Source organism: Arthrobotrys flagrans (assembly GCF_004000055.1).
Source record: "Arthrobotrys flagrans strain CBS H-5679 chromosome Unknown unitig_3, whole genome shotgun sequence".
In the NCBI taxonomy this organism is placed as follows: domain Eukaryota; kingdom Fungi; phylum Ascomycota; class Orbiliomycetes; order Orbiliales; family Orbiliaceae; genus Arthrobotrys; species Arthrobotrys flagrans.
Genome location: NW_027137547.1, coordinates 3,681,826 through 3,704,683, shown reverse-complemented (window position 1 = coordinate 3,704,683; position 22,858 = coordinate 3,681,826). Strand labels below are relative to the sequence as shown.

General features: G+C 47.5%; 6 protein-coding genes across 7 annotated transcripts; 2 read left to right on the top strand and 4 right to left on the bottom strand.

Annotated features, from left to right (window-relative positions):
• Positions 1-1,071: 1,071 nt before the first annotated feature.
• DFL_002457 (uncharacterized protein) lies at positions 1,072-3,694 on the bottom strand (the record flags this gene model as incomplete). 2 transcript variants are annotated; one of them, XM_067631246.1, is made up of 7 exons in its annotated part: positions 1,072-1,355; positions 1,416-2,235; positions 2,293-2,518; positions 2,575-2,797; positions 2,954-3,023; positions 3,082-3,160; positions 3,339-3,694. In XM_067631246.1, the coding sequence occupies 7 exons, from the start codon at positions 3,692-3,694 to the stop codon at positions 1,072-1,074; spliced, it is 2,058 nt and encodes a 685-aa protein (XP_067493811.1). The 2 variants fall into 2 exon arrangements, with proteins under 2 accessions (XP_067493811.1, XP_067493812.1); XM_067631247.1 differs by having other exon boundaries at positions 2,575-2,791.
• A 4,438-nt stretch (positions 3,695-8,132) lies between these two features.
• On the top strand, positions 8,133-8,828 carry DFL_002456 (uncharacterized protein; the record flags this gene model as incomplete). Its single annotated transcript, XM_067631245.1, has 2 exons — positions 8,133-8,349; positions 8,419-8,828. 2 exons carry the CDS (start codon positions 8,133-8,135, stop codon positions 8,826-8,828), a joined length of 627 nt encoding a protein of 208 aa, XP_067493810.1.
• Positions 8,829-10,386: 1,558 nt separating this feature from the next.
• On the bottom strand, positions 10,387-13,497 carry DFL_002455 (uncharacterized protein; the record flags this gene model as incomplete). Its single annotated transcript, XM_067631244.1, has 7 exons — positions 10,387-11,030; positions 11,114-11,577; positions 11,633-12,402; positions 12,470-12,727; positions 12,800-12,903; positions 13,260-13,346; positions 13,413-13,497. 7 exons carry the CDS (start codon positions 13,495-13,497, stop codon positions 10,387-10,389), a joined length of 2,412 nt encoding a protein of 803 aa, XP_067493809.1.
• A 1,746-nt stretch (positions 13,498-15,243) lies between these two features.
• On the top strand, positions 15,244-18,476 carry DFL_002454 (uncharacterized protein; the record flags this gene model as incomplete). The annotated part of the gene is made up of 5 exons (XM_067631243.1): positions 15,244-15,369; positions 15,442-15,492; positions 15,572-16,725; positions 16,804-18,253; positions 18,309-18,476. The coding sequence occupies 5 exons, from the start codon at positions 15,244-15,246 to the stop codon at positions 18,474-18,476; spliced, it is 2,949 nt and encodes a 982-aa protein (XP_067493808.1).
• A 583-nt stretch (positions 18,477-19,059) lies between these two features.
• On the bottom strand, positions 19,060-19,641 carry DFL_002453 (uncharacterized protein; the record flags this gene model as incomplete). The annotated part of the gene is made up of 1 exon (XM_067631242.1): positions 19,060-19,641. The coding sequence occupies one exon, from the start codon at positions 19,639-19,641 to the stop codon at positions 19,060-19,062; it is 582 nt and encodes a 193-aa protein (XP_067493807.1).
• Positions 19,642-20,273: 632 nt separating this feature from the next.
• Positions 20,274-21,470, bottom strand: DFL_002452 (uncharacterized protein; the record flags this gene model as incomplete). Its single annotated transcript, XM_067631241.1, has 3 exons — positions 20,274-20,504; positions 20,587-20,740; positions 21,379-21,470. The coding sequence occupies 3 exons, from the start codon at positions 21,468-21,470 to the stop codon at positions 20,274-20,276; spliced, it is 477 nt and encodes a 158-aa protein (XP_067493806.1).
• Between the last annotated feature and the right edge of the window lie 1,388 nt (positions 21,471-22,858).

Below are 22,858 nucleotides of genomic sequence, written 5' to 3'. Positions count from 1 at the left end.
CTATTTTGTTTACTCTTCCCTGTAAATATAACGAAAATCCTGTAGGTTGAAGGTGGCGACTCCATAATGGAGCGCCTGTAGGAAGTCCGGAAAGTTGAACCAGGGGGGTTTTTTTTCTCTCTTCTTCCTCTTCCTCCTCCTCCTCCTCCTCCTCTCCTTCTTCTTCTTCGACTTATAGAGATTAGAACGAGGGCAAGGAACTAGAAAAGATCTACAGAAGCGTTCGATTTATGATATATACATGTACGCATTCGCGAAAAAGGATGTGAGCCGAAGGGGGGAAATCTGTGGGTAGTTAGGTGACTGGGCCAGCTTGTGACGATATCGATTGCAGCGAGCCTTTATTGAACGCTGCTATGAAAAAAAACTAAGAGTGACCAAGTCGAAAGGAGCGGCGAGTTGATGATATTGGAAGAGTAGTTGAAACTATCTGGCTAGCTGATATCGAGAAGATTTTAATGGAGGAAGAAATTTTGAAGTCTCTCCTGGCGAGTTTCCAAATTTTTTATATGGCACAAAAAATACAACAGGTCAACGCAACACAAATACTTCAGACCTCTGTGTAACGAAACCTTCACAAGCAACAAGAAGTCAATCGCGCGCCACTCGAACCAATCACAAATTCAAAATAAGAATAGGCTTTATAGGAAAATATATTGGAATGGATAGTAATAAGAAGGTAAAGTAAAAGGGTAGAAAACAACGTAGTAATACATGATCCAAAGGCTCGCGCACAAAAATAAAAACATGCTTGCAATCGTTTGAGGAAGAATATTTCAGAAGACCGCCCGATGATGATAATGATGATAATTTTGAAACAGATTTTGGTTTTTCTTTTTCCAGCCGCTAAAAGGAAAGCATTAACCTCGCTAACACCGGACGAACCGAACTCGAAAGGGCTAAAGGAAAGCGTATCTCATGTACAGTATTCTCAAAAGATCGTCCCGTGGGAAGGAGAAGAAAATGGATAGCAATAATAAAAGAATAAGTCGTTAATGAAAGGGGTGAGAAGAAAACAATACGCAAGTATGCGAGAAAGATAGAGATTCCGTAACAATCATATCACCACTCCTATGCGGCTTCTCCTTCTTGCCATAACTTCTGTAGCTCGTCAACTAGGTAGTAGGTCAATCGCCCAGTTCGATGCTGAACCTCCCGGATTAGGTTGGACAGAATCTTCCGTTCCTCCTTGCCATCTAGCACAAGGCCAGCACCGTACAGGCATTGAAGACTAATCAGGTGATAAGATTCGTCCACATCTGCCAGCGAGATCCCGATAATCATTTGGGTACACTGTTTGTACTGTCGCTGGGCTGCAAGGAAATGTTGGTAACGGTCCTGAGATGGTGGTTGAGCTTTTACAAATGCGAGTTAGCAGAGCTTTGTCATAATCCAGGACAAGAGCAGCTACTCACGTTTATGCATCATCAACATAATCTTTGCGAAGTAATAAACCTGCATAGCAATTCCACAACACGCTGGGCTATACCAAAGAGCTTCGAAAATCCCATCTTTATCTTTCATTCTCGTAAGTGGCTCGTAGCTATCCGGTAAGCATCGCTTCCAGTCCTCAAGCTTCTTCTCCAGCTTTTCCGCCTTTCTCAATCGCTCTGTGACGTTATGTTCATTCTTCTCGATCTCGTCTTTGGCACAATAGTTGATGATTTGGCCCAAGATGAACATAACCCGGTTACCTAATTCGTCTTCTCTGAGCATACACATGCTTTCAGGGCTAGTATCGAGATGCCAGAAGTCTTCGGTAATAAAAGTTTGTCTTCGTTCCCGGAAAGCAGCAAGAACATCTTGGCGGTACCAGGCCCAGAAAGCAGCCCCCTTGAGACCTACGAGACTCTCATGGATGCCTTGCGGTTTGATTATTGAACCAACCCCTTCTAGGTGTCTTCTAAATTCCTGATTCGAACCGTCGATAACTTCGAATGTTGACAGAATAACAGCTGTAGCAAGGAATTCCTCTGATGACGAGAATCTCCCATCGACATCGTTGACCAGGGAGTTTTGCATTTCTCGGAGAGCTGCATCATAGTATTGACTGTACTCCACCTCTGTATTTGACTCCTGGGTTGGGGCCGGTACTGGCGTGGTTTGCCTTGCAGTACGAAGACGATATTGTTGTTTGGCGGATAAAGCGAGACATGCCTTGAGAAGGCCAGTGTTTTTGCGGGCAAGCCTAGGGACCACTATCATAAATTGTCTGTCAAAGTCGAATATATCGAGCTAACAAATCCTTATTAGTACTGATGAACCGAAACTAGATGCAGGTAGCCGACATACAGCTGGGCATAGACGGGAAATAAAGTTCCTGTATAGGGCCGATTCATGTTCGCTAAGTGGTAGAGGGGCTGCGGGTTCCCTCGGGGTATTTGAGAATGGAATGCCACTAGCGCCGTTTACGCCGTTCCCCATGATTGTATCTGGCGTAACTCTATCGAATCCTTGGGGGTCAATACGAGTGGCGTCGAATGAAATGGAGGTGCGGGGTGCCGGTGAGATGGGAGCTCTATTTCAACTATATTAGGCAAATATATCAAGTACTGTCAAAGTGCTTAAGCTTACAATACTAAACCCTGGAACTGTGTAACAGCAGCACCGGTTGGTGAAATTAATGCAGAGCCGGGGACCTTTAATTGCGAGGGGCTGTCCGCAGCACCTTGTGGGAGAAACGGTGATGTCGATGCAAGAGGAAGCACAGAAGGTTGGGTTCTATGTCGTCTATTCGCAAGTCCGTTGGGGGATACAGCTGTTGATGTTGGGGATATTCCTTCGTGATGTCCTGCCGCTACGTTCGCCAGACTTAGCATGCCAGAGACATCAAGCTCGGGGTTAATAGAGGCTATGGATGCTAGGGCTGATTCGCTTTTAACATCGAGGGGAAAGCCAGCAGATAGATCTAAAGACCGTCGATTGGGATTGGAGCCAGCGGGACCGGAACTACCTGCGCCCTTCTTTGATATCGACCCAGACCGGCTATGGCGGAAAAGACTGTCGGGACTTGGGAAGACACACTTGGAACGAGATCAGTACGTGGGGCGAAGATGACGTTTTCAATATAATGAGACGAACCGGTCGATTCCCTTTTAAACAGTTTTGACACTGTGGTTTTTGCTCGTCGCATTTTACATGACGTTTCCTGCAGGTGTTACTTTTAGGCAAGATGTTAGAATCTCGTCTCGATCTGAAGAATTTCCCTCGAAATCTACAGATGCGCCTAGGCGTATTATGCATAAAGGTACGGAAGGGCAAGGTCTACAAGGTCTTGGATAGGCAAGTATGCCGCATCAAAGGCAGATTTATACAGGGTCTTCGGGTTTTTAACTTACCATCCTGTTCGTACTCGCATGCCACGAAGGGCACCGGCTACGATTGGGATCTGACCCGATAGCCGTCGTTCTGGGTGCGTCTGGGCCCCCGGCTGTGATTGCTGAGGAGGCTGCTGCGATTGCGACTGCGACGGGTGATGATGATGGTTTGAATGCGGTGATCCATGGTCGTCCTCGCGTAGTTCGGGGACAGTGTGATACTCAAAGATGGGCTGATCAAAGTATTGCCGCCCACCCGGCGAAGCTCCCGTCATATCGAGGGTACTATCCGGATTGTTGGCCACTCCGCTCGCATCGAACGGGCTACCTCCAAAGTGCGGTAGACTTCGTGTCGATGGGGTTGAGTGACCCGACATGGCCGATTGGCAGTGGAGGGGCTCGACTCCAAGATGTGAATGCACTGCAAGTCAACGGTTTTTTTTTTTTTTCCCTAGGCCTATGATCTCCCCGCGCGCTCCTCTCTGCAGGCACCGTACAAGGACAGCGACACGAAGAACAAGGGGGAAGAGTAAAACAATAAGGAAAGCGAGAATTACACGAAGCCAGGAAGCTGCTGCAATAGCTAAACCTAGTCGAAAGCTGCGTGATAGTAGCGCATTGCAATGGCTCCGAGTCGACTTGATTCGCGTGTTTCTTTTGCACTGTCAAATCTCGGGTGGATGACTGCAATTGGCGAAAATTTTAGGGGGCTCGAAAGCGAGGTGGGAAAAAAAGCTGGTGTGGGTGTGCAGCCGAAAAAGACTGGCAGTCAACCAACCTTCCGTGAAATCTATCACGTTATCGCAAGTGGCCACGGCCTTACCAACTGGTTGGGATGGGATCAAAGGGCTGGCAGATGGCAGGTGGGAAGGGTTCTCGTCGAAACGAGCTCTCGGATGAGGCTTAGTAGGCTTGAGAACGTGGAGAAAGCGAGACGACTGCCGATGAGAGATTAGAATCGATCGAGGATGCGGAGGGGAAAAAAGAGCCCTCCATGGATGCGGAGTTCGTCTGGATATGAATCTCGAGACGAAGCGGCCGAACTACTAAAAGTCTTGTCGATTATAGAGCCCGTATTCGCGCCCTCTCATTGGGGAGAAATGCTAGCGATGGGATCCAACCGAAGGCGACGATATTCCCTAGCCGGGCGCCTATGCATGCATCTGAGTGGAGTCGCCAAATGCAACTTAGGCAGTTTTCCATGGAAGCGTGTGTTTGGATTCATGATTCGGATCACGGTGTGTCTTCAGGAATGCACCCGGCTATTCTAAGTTTAGATGCAGAATCAATTCCTTATGACATTGCATTGAAACAGGCGCAACCTGGGAAAACGCAGGTGGTTTTGCTTTGACATGATCATAACTCCTCCTTTCGACGGTATCTTATCACCCTTATCAATATATTGATACTAACCCCTTCCTCGTTCTTGTTCAATTTGGATAAACTTGCGCGAAGGCCTTACCTTAATATCCTGATCCGTGAATATCAATGTCCCCAGTTTTCTTGTCCTCGTTTAGCCAACCATGTACTTTTTTTCCTCTAGGATGTGAATTTATAAATACATTTCCCAACCGTCTACGGGTCCGAATACGCTTTGAATATGCACCGACTCGGAAAAAATAATAATAATAATAAAAATACAATCACAACTCGGCGTTGGTCTATTGCGAGGCATCAACAAGTTCTAAATTTATCGCCCTTCTTTGAAGTATTTGAAACAGGCGACTCCCACTCGCGCCTTTCCAAACCTGTCAATAAAGTTTAATCCTATATGCAAGCCGTGTCGTATTCATGATGCCTAAGCGCACGAGAGACGCTGAAATGCATTTCAATCAAGTCAGAATTTTAGCATCCGAGATCACAGTTTCTGGATCTCCGATTCGCGATCTAAAAGAAATCATGTTTGGCACCCGCAGATACGACGTTCTGTCAGAATCCACATGTTAAACAGCCGCCTGGTAAAACGTGCTACACTTCACACCAAAGCGCATGGCTGTGCCATTACACAGATGCACGGTCTTCCCTGGAGCTGTACCCTGACCTAACGTTAGCTATTATTGGCCTAGGTTCGTCATAGGCAGACGTTAATCCATTGTCTCATGCCTAGATTTCCCGATTTTGAGTCGATTTTGAGATGTTAACCCACCCGTGTCGAGTCATGATCATATGATCAGTGCAGCCTTATGGAAGATGAAAACTCCAACCCAATTTCTTGTTCTTCTTTCAATTAAACACTTCGACAAATACCTCACGGTCCTGGATGGAAACAGTCGTGGCTGTTGCAACGTTGGCGGAATAGCGAGATCGTCGATCAAGGAAATTCATCGATAGAACTCCCCGTTGCCACAGCTTAAAGCATTTATCTTTCAAAAGTAATTTCAAATTGACAGCACTTGCGGATATTTTCCTATTGCATTGAATTTCTGTGTTATAAATTCTGAAAATCGTGAACGCTAAACACTTGGGAAAGGTTAGGGACTGGAGTGAATCGGTGGCCAATGGAGATTCGCTCTCGAAATCGTCGACTTCGCAATCACCGAAGTCGGTTTTCGTGGTAATATATTCGCCAACTGTAGAGGGGGCCTATGCCGGTACGGAGTATCAGAAATGCAAAGAAAACAAACCAAGATACGCCGCATTTGATTCCTTATTAGAGGATCCTTCGTGCAGATATATACGCTTTCCCTCCGATTAAAACAAATTACCGCTACCCATCGATGAAATTCCCCAAAGAACAGGATATCTCCAAGGTCTCGAATGATGCCAATAAAGGCACAAGACAACCCATGTCCGTACCCCAGAAAAAAGGAATTGAGCCGTCTGAGCCAAGCCTGTCACAAGCTGCCTTCCTCGGACTTTGAGAAAGCTTAACATCCTCGAAGCTGGCATCTGATCATGCATGAAAGAAATGGTCGCTTCGGCGTAGATTCCCGAAGCGGTATTACGCTCGAAAGTGACCCACTTTTACCTCCAGATTATTGGATTTCGCGATCCAGGAATATGCATATGCCGGTTGCTAGATATACATGCCTCCACATTTTATGGTTCGCAAAAGTTTGGGGAAAGCATTTGCGCCGGGAGAAGGTTCCAGGTTTTCAATGCCGCACGATGTTTCCCGTAGGAGCTATGGTTCTCTGACATCAAGAGTTAGAGTGAAAGCCCAGCTAGAACATTAACATCGTCGGCCAAATACAGGTGGCTAGGCGTCTGTGGTCGAGTTTTCTAAACGTTAACACGTTTTGGGTGATCGATATATTGATATCTCCACCAGCTAGTTATAGAGTATACGGTTAATGGGCACCGGCCCAACGGCCGAAGCCTGTGCGTGCTCTGTTGCCTTGAAACCAAATGTTAAACCATGGTCTTTAGTCTTGCGAGATGCAAGATTTTTTTTTTTTCTTGGGATCCTCGACGGATACGAGCTGGCCCGGGCATCCGCTGCAAGCATGAGATTATTCGCGAATTCGCGCCCACCAGGTTACATTACATTTAGTCTCGTGCTGGGGATTTCCAATCAAAGGCCTCTGAGTCGACTAGACCAAAAAGTGTTCAGAAAGCAAGACAGTAGCTTGACTGATACCTTGGGCCTGGATGCGGGTGGTGGATATTGCTGGCGGGCAGCCCCATGGTTTAGAAGCATTGGGTGTCTCAGAGAAAGTGCAGCTGCTGTCAATAGATGAAGCTCCTGCCGAATGTGGATGTTGCAAGTTGAAGCGACTTGAGATTTCGAGGCAAGGAGGCAGTCTCCAGGTTGCACAACGCAACAGCCAAATGTAACACCCCGCAAATTCCGATTCTTATTTTTTGCCCAATCCGACGACATGTCCAACTCTCTCGCTACTTCTGGGGGCGGGGACAAGACAAATCCAACATCATGAACAATTTTCATATGTAAGTAGGTATCAACGACATCCGCCTATTCCGACCGGGAGGCTGGAGGCTCAGATGCTCAAAACTGGCGATCGTGATCCCATCGTAATTCAATTGAGAGAATCATAATCCTGGCTGGTAAATTGAGCTTAGCCTCGAAACCTCTCGAAGGGACCTTCGAAACCGGGAACAGCGTCGACATGTGAAGCCGAAGCCTGCCTCTTTTTAGACGAACCCCGGACGACCCACCTTCTCCAGATCGCCTGTGAGAACTCAACCCACCCCCGGACTGATTTTTCAATTCAAGAATCATGCCGTTTGTTCTCTTTTGCCTTCGTCACCAATTTTAGCTCTAGTCTGCTCCCATGCAGGAACATGAATTGAGTTTTTGTTCCAGGGTTGCTAGTGTAGGCGGGACACTTCTGCTTTCCCAGACATCTGGTGCATTCCTTTTGCCCCCTCTTGACATATCCGCATACAGTGCACCTGCCAGAACTGCTCTCCTCTCAGCCAAGACTATCTTTAGTCGATGATCGCTAGGGGGTGGAAGCAGGACGGGCTTATCGGCGTGTGCCCACTATATTGCGGCCCATGCTTTTTTTCCCACGCAACCATGACCCCATTTTACACCAGCCAACTTTTGTCAGACAGGCGTCAATGTGATGTATGCATATCCACTCTAACCTTCTGGTTGCAGGGAATGTGAAAAACTGTCCGAGGTAGGATCAAATGCGATAGTAGTTGGCAAGAAGACATAAAAGGCCATCCCAGGCCCCAATCTCGATACGATTCTTTCTTCCTCTCACCCATCAGTCACACAGTCGTTAATCATCTCGAGTGGTAAATAGCACACATTCGCTTTGTAATATCCAACAAGCATCAATCTTTCGACATTCTTTAAAGCTTTTTAAGTTTTTACATAATTCTTAATACTACAAAGTCAAAATGAAGTTCTCCGCCATCGCCGTCGCTACCGTTGTGGCCGTTGTCTCCGCCCAGGGGATTGCTGATATCCCAGCTTGCGCTCAAACTTGTCTCCTCCCAGCCCTCCAGGCCACTGGCTGCAGCTTGACCGACTTCGCTTGCTCTTGCTCCAACGAGCAGTTTGTCTCTGACTCCACTGACTGTATCGAGGATGCCTGCTCTGCTGCCGACGTTGCCAGTAAGTAGCCATTCGACCGCCTATGAATGAAATAAGCTTTCAATATCAGATATTTAACATATATAACAGAGGCTGCCAAGGCTACCTACGAGCTCTGCAAGTCCGCTGGTGTCGAGATCGAGACTAGGGCTCCAGCTGGCCCCACCACTGCTGCTCCAGAGCCAGAGCCAACCACCGCTGAGCCAGAGCCAACCACCGCTGAGCCAGAACCAACCACTGCTGAGCCGGAGCCAACTACCTCCGAGGAGCCTGCTCCATCCTCCAGCGCTGACCCAACCTACGGCGAGCCAGAGCCATCCACCACTGCTGCTGAGACAACCAGCTATGCTCCAATCCCAACCACCATCGTCTCCACGACTGCCGCTGGAAACGCCACCCAGACCCAGCCACCACCACCACCAAGCACCGGTGCCGCCGTTGCTGTTGCCGGCAACGTTGTCCTTGCTCTCGGTGGTGCCGTCGCTGCTTTCTTCTTGTAAGTTAGTTGGCTTGACGGGGAGGCGTATTAGTGAAGGTGTGATATTCTTCGGGAGACGGAGAACATTCATCTAAACTAAAGAGTTAGAGCTAGAGGAGGTTTACCATGAGAGAGATATGTCAAAAGTACTCTCGTAACTTCGTGTATAATACTTCATAATTTCCTAATTATACTTTACCTTATTTTCCGACATGTCTAAAGAAACATGCTTAATGTTAATGGATCATACAAAGCCGAGAAAGTCGTTTAATGTAACCGAGTGAAAGTTGGTTTCGTAAATGGAAATCGATAATCGATTTTTATGAATTTGGATAAAAGGTTAACTTCAAAGCACTATGACATCAATGGCCGTTATCGATGAACCCCCCTTGCAGATTCCAATACTCGGATCATACTCTAATCGTGAAGCTGGAACCGAGTCTGGCGAGCGTCTAGAACTGTGAAATCTAACTTGTCAGAATAATATTGAATTCCTGTTTGGATCGAACAACAAACAACACACGTCGTGTTGCATTTTTCCCTCTCGCATCCGAAGTTGCCTATTCTCAACAAACCCCATGCAACCTTGCAAAAGAGACCCTTCTAAATAAAAGAAAAACGTAAAAATATCCCCCCCCCCCTGGTAAGGTCATCTGTACATAGTACACGCAATGTACTTACCCCCATGTATGTTTAGAGTACTGCTGCTACCCTACACAGAACTCGCTGGTGGCAAATCCGTGGCTTGCATATATCGCTCATTCGCTTGGCCCAATAGCGATCCGTAGCCGTGAGAATGTAAATGCAAGTAGTGTGGACTTGCAGCGGGCTCTTATAGGGCTGGAATTTTGTCTGTGGAGAATTCTCTAAGAAGGTATTTGAGATCGGTTATCGATTTTCAGCTGGATTTAAAGCGTTCTAACCGAAGTCAATTAGACAGCTAACTGTAGACACTAGATTACTTGCGAGCTGGTGATCGCTTGTTGTCTTATTGATCATGGGAGTTCTTGAGAGGGTCCGAGATGCAACAGCTAAAGCAGCTCACAGCATTACAACTGCAATTTCACTTCTTCCAGGCAAACACAACTGGCTGACTACTATCGCAATTGTGGTAGATTTCGCTTCCACCAAACAAAAACATCTCATTCTATTCCATCATCGTCGAAACTCCTTGTTGGATTAAGAAGGTGTACAAACAAAAGCATCCGTTGTGACTAAGTATACAAAACAATCATCAGCCGCGCATCCGAAAAGGGAAAGTGCCTTCTGTACTAATCCATGTCAGGATACCTCGCTTGGGTCTACAAGTCAGGAGTCGCAAATGGAAAATCGGTCATATTTTCACGTATTACATTATCAGAAACAGAGAAAAGAGTGCGAGACATAATATTTAGATCCAAGACAAACGCAAAAGGAGACTAGTTACAGGTATAGCGCTTAGCTATAAACGACAATCCAACGCCTGTTGTAAAAATAGAATTATCATACCAACTAAAAGAGTATACTGATATATGTTAACGTTGTTAAACAAGAAAAAGACCTTCCAAAAAGATAAGCGGGAATCCAACAAGTTGCGATCATCAGTTCGTATTCGTTGTTGCCGTTGTCGTTGTGGTCGGAGCAGGTGGAGGTGTAGGAACTGCTTCTTCCGTAGCATTGTTGGCAGGCTCTGCGTTAATGGTAGTAGCCTGTTCCTGCGTCATAGTTGCTGGAGGCGTAACACTGGCAGGAGCTGCGGTTGGCACGACCGTGGTTGGAGGGGTGTGACTAGTAGTAGTGGCTTGCGCTGCCGGTTGGGAAACAGGCAGGACCACAGCTGTTGTGTCGCTCCTGCTCAGTCCTGTATTCGTTCTAGAGAGTGTCTTGATGCTAAAGTTGCTGAGCTTTCGGGCTACGGCGCCACCCCGGAAACTTTGTTTCCTCCACCAACTGAACTCGGTGGGAGTAATTGGGGTCTCGCCGGAGTTTCCTGCAATCTCGGGATCTGGAGTCAGGGGGGAGACGCCGCCTGGAATGTTGTCGATAGGACTTGTGGCTTCGGAGAACACTGAGCGGCGAGTCCTTGTACTAACATTGCGGGAAGTGGCAGAAATAGGATCGGAGCGTTCAGTAGCAGGTGTAGGGACGATGGAGAAAGCGTCGTTGGCTCGGTTTTCGTCGATAACCCCGAGTTTAGTGTAGTCGACAGCACCGGCGTCGAGTTCTACTGGACCCTTTGGTTCGGCTGGAGATAAGCAATGTCAGTTTTTGAAGTGTCACGGGGAGAAAGGCTTGTGCGACCATAGCGACTTGGACATATGCACATACCTGGCAATTCGAAAACTATCTGTGGGTTACCAGAATACTGATCTCCGGTGGCGTAGGCGGGTGCGATAGTCGACATGCTACCATAGCTGCCATATCCTTGTGTGGCGTCGGCCGGATATTCCGGATACGCGGCACCTTTAGTATCCTTCTCTTGGTTTTGGAATTGCTCGTTTCCTGCATCCTTAGCCGCTTGTCTTTGCTTCCTGCGCCTGATACAGAAGAAGGCGATACAGCCTCCCACGATGGCCAGAACAACGACAATGCAGACTGCTACGACCGGGTAAACAAACCTGGGCGTCTCTGATTTCGTCTGGATGACGCTGACGGTCGGAGTGCTATTGGCAGGTTCGGAGGGATATGGGTAAAAGGTAGCTGCTCTTTGGGGAGGCGATTCGGTCACGAATATTGCCTCCAGAGTCGGGGCTGCCCATCTTGAAGCCGTTTTCGTAGCAGACCCGTTTTCACTAGATAGTGCGGTAAGCCTCTTATATCAAAAATATATTTATGGGTAGGACATACTCTCCGCCGACAACATCTCTGATGGGCTGTGGGACTTTGTATTGCTCGTAAACCGATGGTTCATATGCACTCATAAACTCGAGTTTGTTCAGGTTGAGGACGCGAACAATGTCAATGCATCTGCTCGGACTTGATGGAGCACCTCCAATAATGAACATCTGATCAGGAAGCGGCTTGACACATTTGTGACCTTTGCGTGCGGTCGACGGCGAGCCGTCTAAGACCTTGATCCATTCGAACGCTGGAATGGAAAGAACGTAAACATCGTCATAATAGGGAATGGGACGAGTCTGCGACTGCCCAGGATAGCCTCCGTATATGTAGATATGGTGAGACTTCCCGTCTTCAGAGCTGGCTACCGTTGCGCAAAACTGTGCGAGGCCGGTTGGGGGAATGTCGCCGGTTGTGTTCTGAAGATACCATTTCCTGTCGTTGATGTCGTATACATCGACAGCCTGAAGAAAGCTTGGACCGGTCGCGATCGATCTATTTACGGCCGCCTGATAAACCGTGTCGTCCTCATCAGGGCTCTCAGATTGCCACTCGGCCCTGGTAACACCTCCAATAACGATGAGGGTGCCGAGTTTTCCAGCGGGAACGTAAACTATTTCGGCATCTACTCTTGGGCGTGCCGGACTTGGCAGAGTCGTATTGGTCCATTTTGTTCGAACCTGCTCTGTTAAGTCGGCAGATATGAACTGCGAAGATGTGACATTAGGACTATATCGTGGACGAGCGCCAGGGCCACGAATTTCACCCCAGTTTTTGTTCTATTTTAGAATCCATCAGTTATATAATCAAATAAAGGTTCGTTTTCGTAAAGAGTGCATTGCATACCCTTGCCCCAGAAAAGTAGTAAGTGGTATTCAATTCTCTGACGTTAACGCCAGCGCCGCCAGCGACATAGCGATTGACACCATTTGAGAGAACGGGTCCCACCTGCCAGCCTTGCTGCCAAATTCTTTCTGGTCCCTGCCTGTACACGTCGTAAACTTGGATATTGTCGTCCGCAGGATACGATTGGATGGAATCTGTATCAGCCAAAAGCCCACCGTACAGCCAAAAGCTATTATCATTCGCTGCCATAAACCCATCCTACAAAATGGCAAGGCTACATCAGTCACCTGCATTTGGGGGGATATCATAAAACTGAGAAGTCATGCATACCGTGACCTGGGCAAACGGAGTGTCTATAGTTTGGAAGGGTACATCTGTGATATTGAACCCAGTTCCCAAATTAAGGTAGTACGACAACTTTGGGATATCGTTGACTAAGTTAACAACGATGTCAGCAAGATGCTAAATTGACGAAGAGCAAACCTCTTTCCCCACGAGGCTCTCATGGTCCGTGGTAACACAGCCTTGATAGGGCATAAATGTGACCCCGGATTTCAGTGTTTTAATTTTATATTTGGCAGACGCTGCTGTGCCGTTGTTCGCGTGTTGCAGGTGAGGACTTTCCGCTGCACACTCTCCTGCACGGCTAAAGGTCGAGCATCTCTGGCCACCCAACCACCACCACGAACCAAGGGGTGCCCCTCTCAATGCACTATCACGAGGAATCCTTTGCTTCAAAGGAAAATATCGCGGGAAAGATTATAAGCAGGTGCAGAGAGGATTGACATACCTTCTATTTGTGGGGCACCAGTCCCTGTGATATTAGCGCGTTTTAGCCTCCCGCCGTTAACATAAAGTTGATCTCGAATGATTGCGCCTATGGTTTGTTTAGAATATGTTGGGGCCCTGAGAAATAATCTGTGCTGATAAGATCCGAACTAACTCGATGGCAGTTCCCAGGAGCACATCGCCCTGATGCCAATTTCACGTCGTTCCAAAGGGCCCCTTTCGCGCCTGCTGATGCCCATTTCCGCTGTCGAAACTACAAATGCATGGCCCAAAGCGGGCAGAGCCGCAAAGATGAACCCCCTCCGAACCATCTTAACCTAGGCTTTGTCGAGCAAGTCGTGATCGTGGTGACCAGTGAAGAAATTCGAATCTGATATTTTTGGTCCGATGGTTTCCCTGAAAGGCTGATATTATAAAGCTTGTGGAGAGCGCACCAAACCGCTTGGGCTGAGTCTCGGGTGGGTCCAACGGCTGTAGGGCCACTGCGAACCTCGCATCCTCCAAAATCAAGGGCACCTATCCGTCACTGCTTTGGCTGGTTCCTACTTGACAGGCACATGCGAGTCTGAACTGGGAAAAGATTGGGATGAAAGATGACCCAGGAAACCGTATTCCTTCAGGAAAACTAAAAACAAATTACCACCTTCTTGATCGCTCTATGTCAAAGTAAGGGCGGGCCTCCTTAAATTGGTGAAGAGGCATCGATCGAGCCCATCGACCAATGCAAGTTAGAAACGTATACGACGGCTTTCTATTGTGCCATGCGGGTCATGCACCCAAGACCTCCACTCCAGGCTGCATAAAGATCGCTTCTCCGTCGAAACACGCAGTTCGTCCAGGTGTTACACTCGAGATTGGGAGGGGATTTGGCTGTCTCTGGTATTTCCCGTGAGGTACCAGTTACCTTTCCGCTAACTTTGCCGGCAGAACTATGCTCACAAGGATTTTATTCTGGGTGACAGGAAGGCCATCAAAGGCTTGTTCATTAGCTGGGCGATACAGCTTCTCATTCCACCCCACCCTTTCGAGGTCAGACTGGAATGCAAAGCGCGAAAAAGGAACAAAGATCGCACAATTAGACATGACAAGGCCAACCTGCTCGCCTCTTGAGTCCGGAGGCAGAACATGCCACATTTTGGGGGGCCTGCTATAGCTGGTCTAAGAACTTACAACCTACTGCCTTTCGCTATTCCCGGTGGACAAATGCATGTTTGCGTCTAAGGGGGGATCCAGGTTTCCTGCTGCGGTGAACAACAGCAACTATGAGAGTAAATGGTATTTTTATCATTCGGTATCGATAATGTCGATGCCACGATAAAGATAAACACAGAACCAACTAATTACATTTTCAAGTGGCTGGGTGGTGTTCTCGCTTCGAAGCCCTCCTCGAACAAAGGGACGGCTGAAGAGTGCTAGCGGGAAAAAGGTTGGCACAGCCCTGGATCTGCCGGCCAATAAGGGCTGCAGCGACAGTCTATCCAGCATAAACTATCATCTTCTGCCAAAGATGGCCACTCCATCCTCCAGCATAACGTGCCTAGATTGCGAGAACTCCAAGGTTGCAAAATGAGTAATACAGTATTTGAATATAATTCCCACTCCTCGGCCGGGGCACCTTGCAAGAAAGAAATTTTCCCGCCCTTCCTTGCATGTTGCTTACTGCCGGTTCTGCAGGCCAACTTTACGATATCTTGGAATTTGCACTGCTAAATGCACCCTTGACCTAACTAAGGTGGAGACACCTCTTGCAGCTTGTCAGCGAGAAAGTAGATAACCCGTCGCACCGCCAGTTCTTTCTAGCCTGATTTGCTTCCGGTTTTTGGTACGCCTCACCAGCCCTCAACTGGAGACAACCCATTCCGAAGGGACGATTTTGAACTTCAGATGTTTTGAAGTCGGTCCTCTGTCATTCGCTTTTTTATACAAACACAAGCTTGTCGCTCGCTGTTACCGAATAGGCCTGTAGGCCCCTATCCGCTTACAACATGATGGCGGCTTCGCTCAACACACTGTCCCTCGCTATTATCCTGCTGTTCTCCTTGGTGTCGGCGACAAAGGTGACGATATATTCAACGATAACAGAAACCGTCACGGTCCCGCCGACATGCCCAGTGAGTATTTTATGGAATGTGGTTGATAACAATATTCTTGAGAGCACTTGTTGACAACTCCGAAATATTTAGGCCCCTGAGTATCCCGTGACAGTAACTGTCACCGTTAGCTCGACCTGTCCTGTAAGTTCTTTTTCCACATCGCGAATTTCACCACGCAGCATGCATGTGACTTACCAATGCCTTTTGCATATGTATGTAGACCCCACAAACTGTTACCGCCACGACCACTGAGATCGGTTATGGCGAACCGGCTACAAATACAGAGACTTTCTATTTGACCGTCACTGAAACCCCAGATGCGTCCACAGTCACAGAGACCGGCGCGGTCACAACTATCACTGAAACTCCTGATGCGTCTACAATTACAGAGACTGGTGCGGTCACGACGGTGACAGAAACAGAAACTCAAACTGGCGATATCACGACAATCACCGAAACCGAGACTCAAACTGGCAACGACGTGACAGCTACCGAAACTGCCACAATCACGGAAACACTTACAGGGGATGTAACCACAGTCACTGAAAGCGCATCGACGGTGACAGTAACCGACGGGGGATATGGCGGAACAACGACAGTCACGACTACTGAGACTTCAGTGTCTGTATCGACGACTGTGAAGTGGAAGACCCACACTGAGACCAAGTGGAAGACCCATACAGAGACCAAGTGGAAGACGTCGACCTCAACGAAGACAACGACGAAAACGAAGACAACGACGAAAACGAAGACAAATACCGCTACAGAAACTTTGACGAATACCGAGACTCTAACAAACACTGAGACTCAAACAAAGACGGATACACAGACCGACACTCTGACCGACACTCTGACCGACACTCTGACAGATACCTTGACGAATACGCAGACTGATACTGCCACTGAGACCCAGATCGAGACCCAGGTCGAAACTCTGCTCGAGACCCTGACCGAAGAGGTTCTGATAACAGAGACTCGTACAAGTCTTATCACAGAGACGACTGAAATCCCAAGCCCTTATCCAGTGACAGAAACAATTCTTACGACAGATGTAATCACTTCGACAGTTGTCTCTTCGTTCACTACCATTGTTCCAACGACAATTGTTTCTTCGTTCACAACAACTCTCGATGCGGAGACGATCATAGTCACGACGACGTTGACTAGCTTCGTTCCTGTCGTAACCACTACGACCATTCCAATCACTCGCACGACGACTCGACACGTTACTGTTCGGACGACTTCAATTCGAACTGTGTTGTTCACAACAGTCCGCACGCTGCCGCCAATCATTCGAACCGAGACCCACACGCTGCCAGGCAATACAATCGTCCGTCCACCAACGACGCGAACCGTCACTGCCACAGTTGTTCAGTATGTGCTAAATTTAAATAATATCCGTACCTTTTTTTAAGCTTTGATGAGAACGTGCTGCTAACGTTACATGGCTAGAACTGTGACAAACACTATCTATACCAGGATATGCGAGGCGAGATACCCGGCAAAGGGAGACATTTCCGCCTACGACTTCCCACGCAATTATACTTGGGGTTGTCCACCAGGATACGTCTGCGCACCCAAGGCCCAGCAAAGGCCCGGTCGTAGTGCATGTCCGAATGAGCCTCCACCGATCGATATTTTTGCATGCCGACCGGACGAGTGCGTCAAGGCACCACCTCTTGCTGAGCCTGAGAAGCACTGCTGGAAACCTGCCGGCTGCTCGTACAAGCTCTGCACTTACAAATACAATAATTACCCGTACTATAATTTGGATCCCAGGAGATGGGCTCTTAACTTTTCGTCCGACGGATATACGCTCATTGATAACGATCCTACAGGTTACAGGTACTATAAGCGGCAAGCCCAGGCCCTATTGGCACAGGCAGCGACCGATCTAGCCGTTCCCGTCCAACCCTGTTACGACGAATGTAACGACGCCCTCTTGGAGGCCCAACGGACTGGTAAAGTTCCGGCTATTTGCGAACTTGACTCGGCGTTTAATTTCAAACTTCAGCTTTGTAGCACTTGCATGTCAAGACTTGATGATTCGAACACGCAGTTCCCTCAGCTTGTATACCCCGACGTTGCACAATGGGTCTCTTATTGCGAGGGGCTCTTGCCAGCACCGCTTATGCAATCTACTCCGGTGAGGAAAGGGGAAGATAGCACACAGACCACATCTTCTGCCGATAGCGTCATTTCAAAAGAGACCGAGACCGTCACCGTCACGCCTGAGCCTTCGACGGTTACAGCCACTGCAGAACCCGTGACTACATCTGATAATGATACCGACGAGCCTCCAAGCACCACTGCTCCTGAGCCAACTACGGAGCCAACGACCACCCCAGAACCAACTACTACTCCAGAACCAACAACCACCCCTGAGCCAACCACTACTCCAGAGCCAACTACAGCTGAGCCTACCACTAGCGAGGAAGAATCCACCACACCTGTCCCTACAACAACAGAGCCAACTACAGTTGAACCTACCACTAGCGAGGAAGAATCCACCACACCTGAGCCAACCGAAGAGACAACAACATCTGATATTGAGTCCCCAACGACAACAACAGATGAATCTAACTTCACAACCACAAGTGAACCGACAGAAACAGATACCGAGACGGGTGGTACGGTCGAGCCGACATTTACGGAAACCGATGAGCCGACATTTACGGAAACCGATGAGCCGACATTTACGGAAACTGATGAGCCGACATTTACGGAAACTGATGAGCCGACATTTACGGAAACCGATGAGCCAACATTTACGGAAACCGATGAACCGACCAGCACATCTTCCGGTGCTAGTGAGACTTCTACGGGTGGAGGCAACGGTGAGGAGGAAACCACAACTACTTCCCCTCCGCCCTCGACCTTGACATCCGCGGGCTCTTCTACTGTAAGCTTTCTATCGTCACTTCTCTGACCGATCGTAATACTAATACACTATCTAGTCTTCGGCATGGCTTCCAAGCATCTCTGGGGTCACCCAGCCAGGCTTCACAGGCTCCCCAACCATCACTGGGCCTCCAGCGGCCACGGGCAGCGCAAGCACCATGAGCCCACCATCAATGACAGTCCTCATGGTTGTTCTCGGATATTTCCTCACGATGTTCTTGTAGATTCATAGTTTACATACATGCAAGTCACCAGAATCTACGAGCCTTCCAAGGAAACCAAACCCCTCAAATACCTAAACCACAGGAAATAAAAGGGATATTGTAATCATGATACCAACGGCCCCCTTCCCCTCGCCCCAATCTTCATCTGATATTTAATGACACCCCCTCAAATAATTTACTTCATACACTCATTTACAACGATAGCCAAACCTAGCATTAGCGACATTTTAGCGAATCTTGTGACCAATTTTTTGGGATACCATTTTATTATTATTATTATTATCTTTCATGTATTATCTTGGAAGTCGTCTACTTTTTGGATTAATCTAGGGAACAAAAAAAAGGATTTTTGTGAACGGATTGAATTATGGTCTAATGGGAATAACCTTGTAATAGCGGAATTATCGAAGAGAAATCTTGTAAGGGCGGCATAACCTGAGAATGAAAGAAACAATCTTTAAAAAAAAAAAAAAAAAAATGTCACTCTATTCTGTGAGGTACGTTTCTAGATTTTTGTTTCTAGGCTCTGCTGTAGTGGCCACTCTTATTCTAGAATTACCAAATATTGCCAACTGCGAATGAATCATAGACCGTAGACCTCAAACGCAGCCCTAATCGTATTTTGCTGGGACGGCATAGTCCTTATCTCCCCCGACGTAATCAATCTCTCAAATTCCTCCTTCCCGACCCACTTAAACTCATCATGCTCCGATGGATGCAAGACCACATTCTTAGAATCCTGAACTTCGATCTCAAAATTAAACTTGCGCCACAAATCGCCCCTCCTCCCCTGGAAGTCTGCCGTGTCTATAAGTTTGACGATTTTGGTGGCTACCAAGCCTGTTTCTTCAAATAACTCTCGTGCCACGGAATCTAAAAGCGTGGCATCGATCGGGGGGGCTTCTGCGCCGCCGCCTGGAACTTCGTACATTTCCGGATACGCGGATTCGGAGGCTGAGCGGCGGATTAAGAGGAGTAGAGGCTCGCCTGAGGGTGAAGGTTTGAAAACGAATGCGCCTACTCCGATGGTATCGCGTGGAGCATTGAGAAGGATGATTTGCTCCAAAGGTTTGTTGTATTGTTCAACCTCTGGGGTGAAGGCGTAGGAGTGATCCACGAGTGCAGGAGGAGGCTGAGCTGATGGAACATACAGAACTGCAGACATCCTGGAAGCCTTTTGGTTTTATACTTTCTGAATCTTTCTAATTCTTGGTATTGATATGACGATTTTAGAGTTATGAAGGTACTCTTTTCGAGAGGCGTCGGGTTGTCTGAGCCCTATATAAGCTTAATCTTAGCGAGAGCACACAGCCTCAGAAGAGTATTTAAACTTCGACGCACTGACGCACACCCGCAGGTTGGGGACGAGGCCTGTGAGTCAGTTGCGGAGAAATTAATATCATAGTGTCGGTTCATATATGCACATCGTGCAGCAGTAACTGCCGCCAAAAAAGTGTCTACGACGGAGTCCAACAATGGCAACGCGTAATATGCAGGGAACTTGGGTGGTGGCGGATGCTTTCTTTATTATTTGGCAGACTATTAGTGGTCTCAGAAAAAAAAGGGCTTACGAGGGAATCGGTCTAAGTTTTGAACAGTTAGGCTTATTTACGAAAGTGAAGAAGAGAGTGAGAGGGACATAAAGAGGAGCAGCAGGGGAAAAGTGAGTAACAGCAACAGAGTGGAGAGTTAATAGCAATAGTAGGGGAGAAGAAGCTGTCGCTGAAGTAAGCTAAACGTATGAGAATAAAGAAGTGGGATCAATGACAACAAGGAAACAGATGATGAGCTTCACACTTAGAAAGTAGTAGTGTCGGTGTCGGTGTCGGTGTCGGTGGCGGCAGTGGCGGCGGTAGTAGCAGCATCGGCAATAAAGGTCGAGACGTTAGTAAGAAGAGGAGGGATGCGGGAATGAGGAGGAGTATGGGTAGCGGCATCGAAGGTGCCGTGTGTCAAAGGAGAAGAAGGGGCCGGGCGATGGTCCTTTGTTGTCCTTCGCATACGGAAAATCCATCCAGTCCCATCGGCCTTCCGTTGGCGAAGGATCTCATATTCATCACCAAACCCGTCAGACGAGGTCGAAGAAGTATTCCTTGTTATCTTGGCTTACTCTAGTTATCTCCCCAGCCCCATGAATCATGAAGTTGAGGAATGGGAGGACTGGAGCAACCTCATAACTACCGTCATCTCCCTCTCTATATTCCTCACCTTCACCTTCACCTTCACCTTTAACTTCACCTTCTCCTTCTCCCTTTTCATAGTGGCTAGTATCACCATCATTATCGGATCCGCTATATGACCGATCCTAAATGAGACTTCTAGGTGAGCGAGTGTCTCGGCTAGGGTCAACTTCGGACGAGTGGTACTGGGAAGGAAGCCACGTCACTGATGGTATCGGTGGGAGGAGGAATTGGAGATGGAGTTTCTGAGGCGAGTAAAAGTGGGGAATTTGTTTGTTTCCATAACTTGAAGGAGAGAGAGATATAGCCCTCAAGCTGTTCAAAGGTTAGGACTAATCCACTCATTTTCTCTTCTTCTCAGTGAGAGTGACTGATTTTGGATTTGACAGGCTTCCAGACTTGTACCCATCCCATTCTTGAAAAACACTCGATGATGATTTTGGGCGTGTACGGAAGAGGATTGGACCCTCGCATACGATGCTTATACCGAACCGGTTAGACGTCTCTCTCTACCCAGAGAACTCAGTAGAATGGATCTTACACTGCTCCCTAGATTGAAAGATGTAGAGTCGTCGATCTGGTTGATGGTAACACCATCTACCAGAAGGACTTCAATTTTTTCTTCCTTCAAGGGTAAACCTCAGCACTGTGCGGTCCTGAAAACTGTGTCAGCCATGGCAAATAATAATCGAATTCTGATCTAGGTGTACGAAGCAACTCACTCATGCTTGTGAAATGAAAGCAAAGGAGCATTGAACGAGACTCCGGCTATCTTAAACGTCTCAAACGATTTGTCCGGGATGAAAACGGCCATGGTTGGTGGTTGGTGGTTATACGGATGAGTAGAGTAAAGGGCTTTTCCCCAAAGGGATATTAGGAGTTCTTATGAGGTTCCGATAGTGATATCGAGATAAGGACGCTGGTCTTCGCAGAACAGCATCAAGAGGTGGTTCTGAAGCTGTTCTTGGTAGTTGTGATGGATGACAATGATGGTGGCAGTGATGTTGATGGTGGCGTTGGTAAGTGATTGGCCCATAGGAAGGAAGATATCCAATATGTGTGTGCTTTAACTAGACTTTACGTTATACGGCATACCGCAGTCTCTGCATTAAGCATATCAAGCTTTCTAGTGCTGAGACTGCATCTCAAAGTCTGATTGAGGCCAAATACGTTCCGACATTCGGAACGGATTCATTCATCAACTACCCCCTACGACCCAGCCGCAGGACTAATTAAATACTCAAACTCCGTTACTCTGATATCAATCGACCAGGTCTGGGTACGAGACAAATATCAATCACAATTCGGATCGAACTGCACATGAATCTCTGGCTTATGCAATTCGCTGGTTTGCTGGTAGTGGTAACATACAAGAGATTAGTAATAACCATTCCCTACGATTGTAGAAATGTATTCGACAAGAGAATTGGTATCAATGGATGGCATTAGAAATTGAATCAAAGGACTACCCGTGCGGAACGGACCGGCTTTCAAAATCCGAGGTCGTGGACCATATCGATCATTCTCAACAGCTGGTCGAGGAAATCATTGGATTTCTAGGGTCTTGTGGTGTCTGTTTCCTCCACTCTTTATGAACGTAGCTAATACTAAGGAAAAACTATCGAAGGTTTGGGAAATTTAAACTATTATGGGATCCCTACGACTACTAAGTACTACAAACTATTTAGATGGCAGACTCTTCTAGATCTCGCCCGAACGGTTATTTGCTTAATTAAGGGAGGGTCATAACGTGACCACTTCGTGGAGTTTGGGTACGAGACCAGTTATACGTTAACATTTTCTGCTAAATGTGGTATTTCTTGTGCTGTAAATACAATTGTGTTTTCAGATTTAGGATTCGAAGTTTTCTTCGAACTGCTTTCTTCCCCAGGGCCCCAAAGACTATACTAACTAGGCGTCCACGTCCTCCACAATTTAAAACAACTTAACTAGTGTCGGCTGGAATATACAGCCTTGTATCTATTTGCCTGCCAGTGCTACATGCCTGTCGGATCTACAGATTATATTTTTCATCTAGTATCTAGTTAATCATCCCCCGAACTTCTCGAGACCCCCAAGCATCAAAATCGAGTAGTATTGCTTTATTTGCGCAAAACAATACACTGCGCTCCGGAATCTCGCAACATGCCTAAACTCCGCAACCTGATTAAAAAACTACTAACGCCGAGCAATCCACAGAAA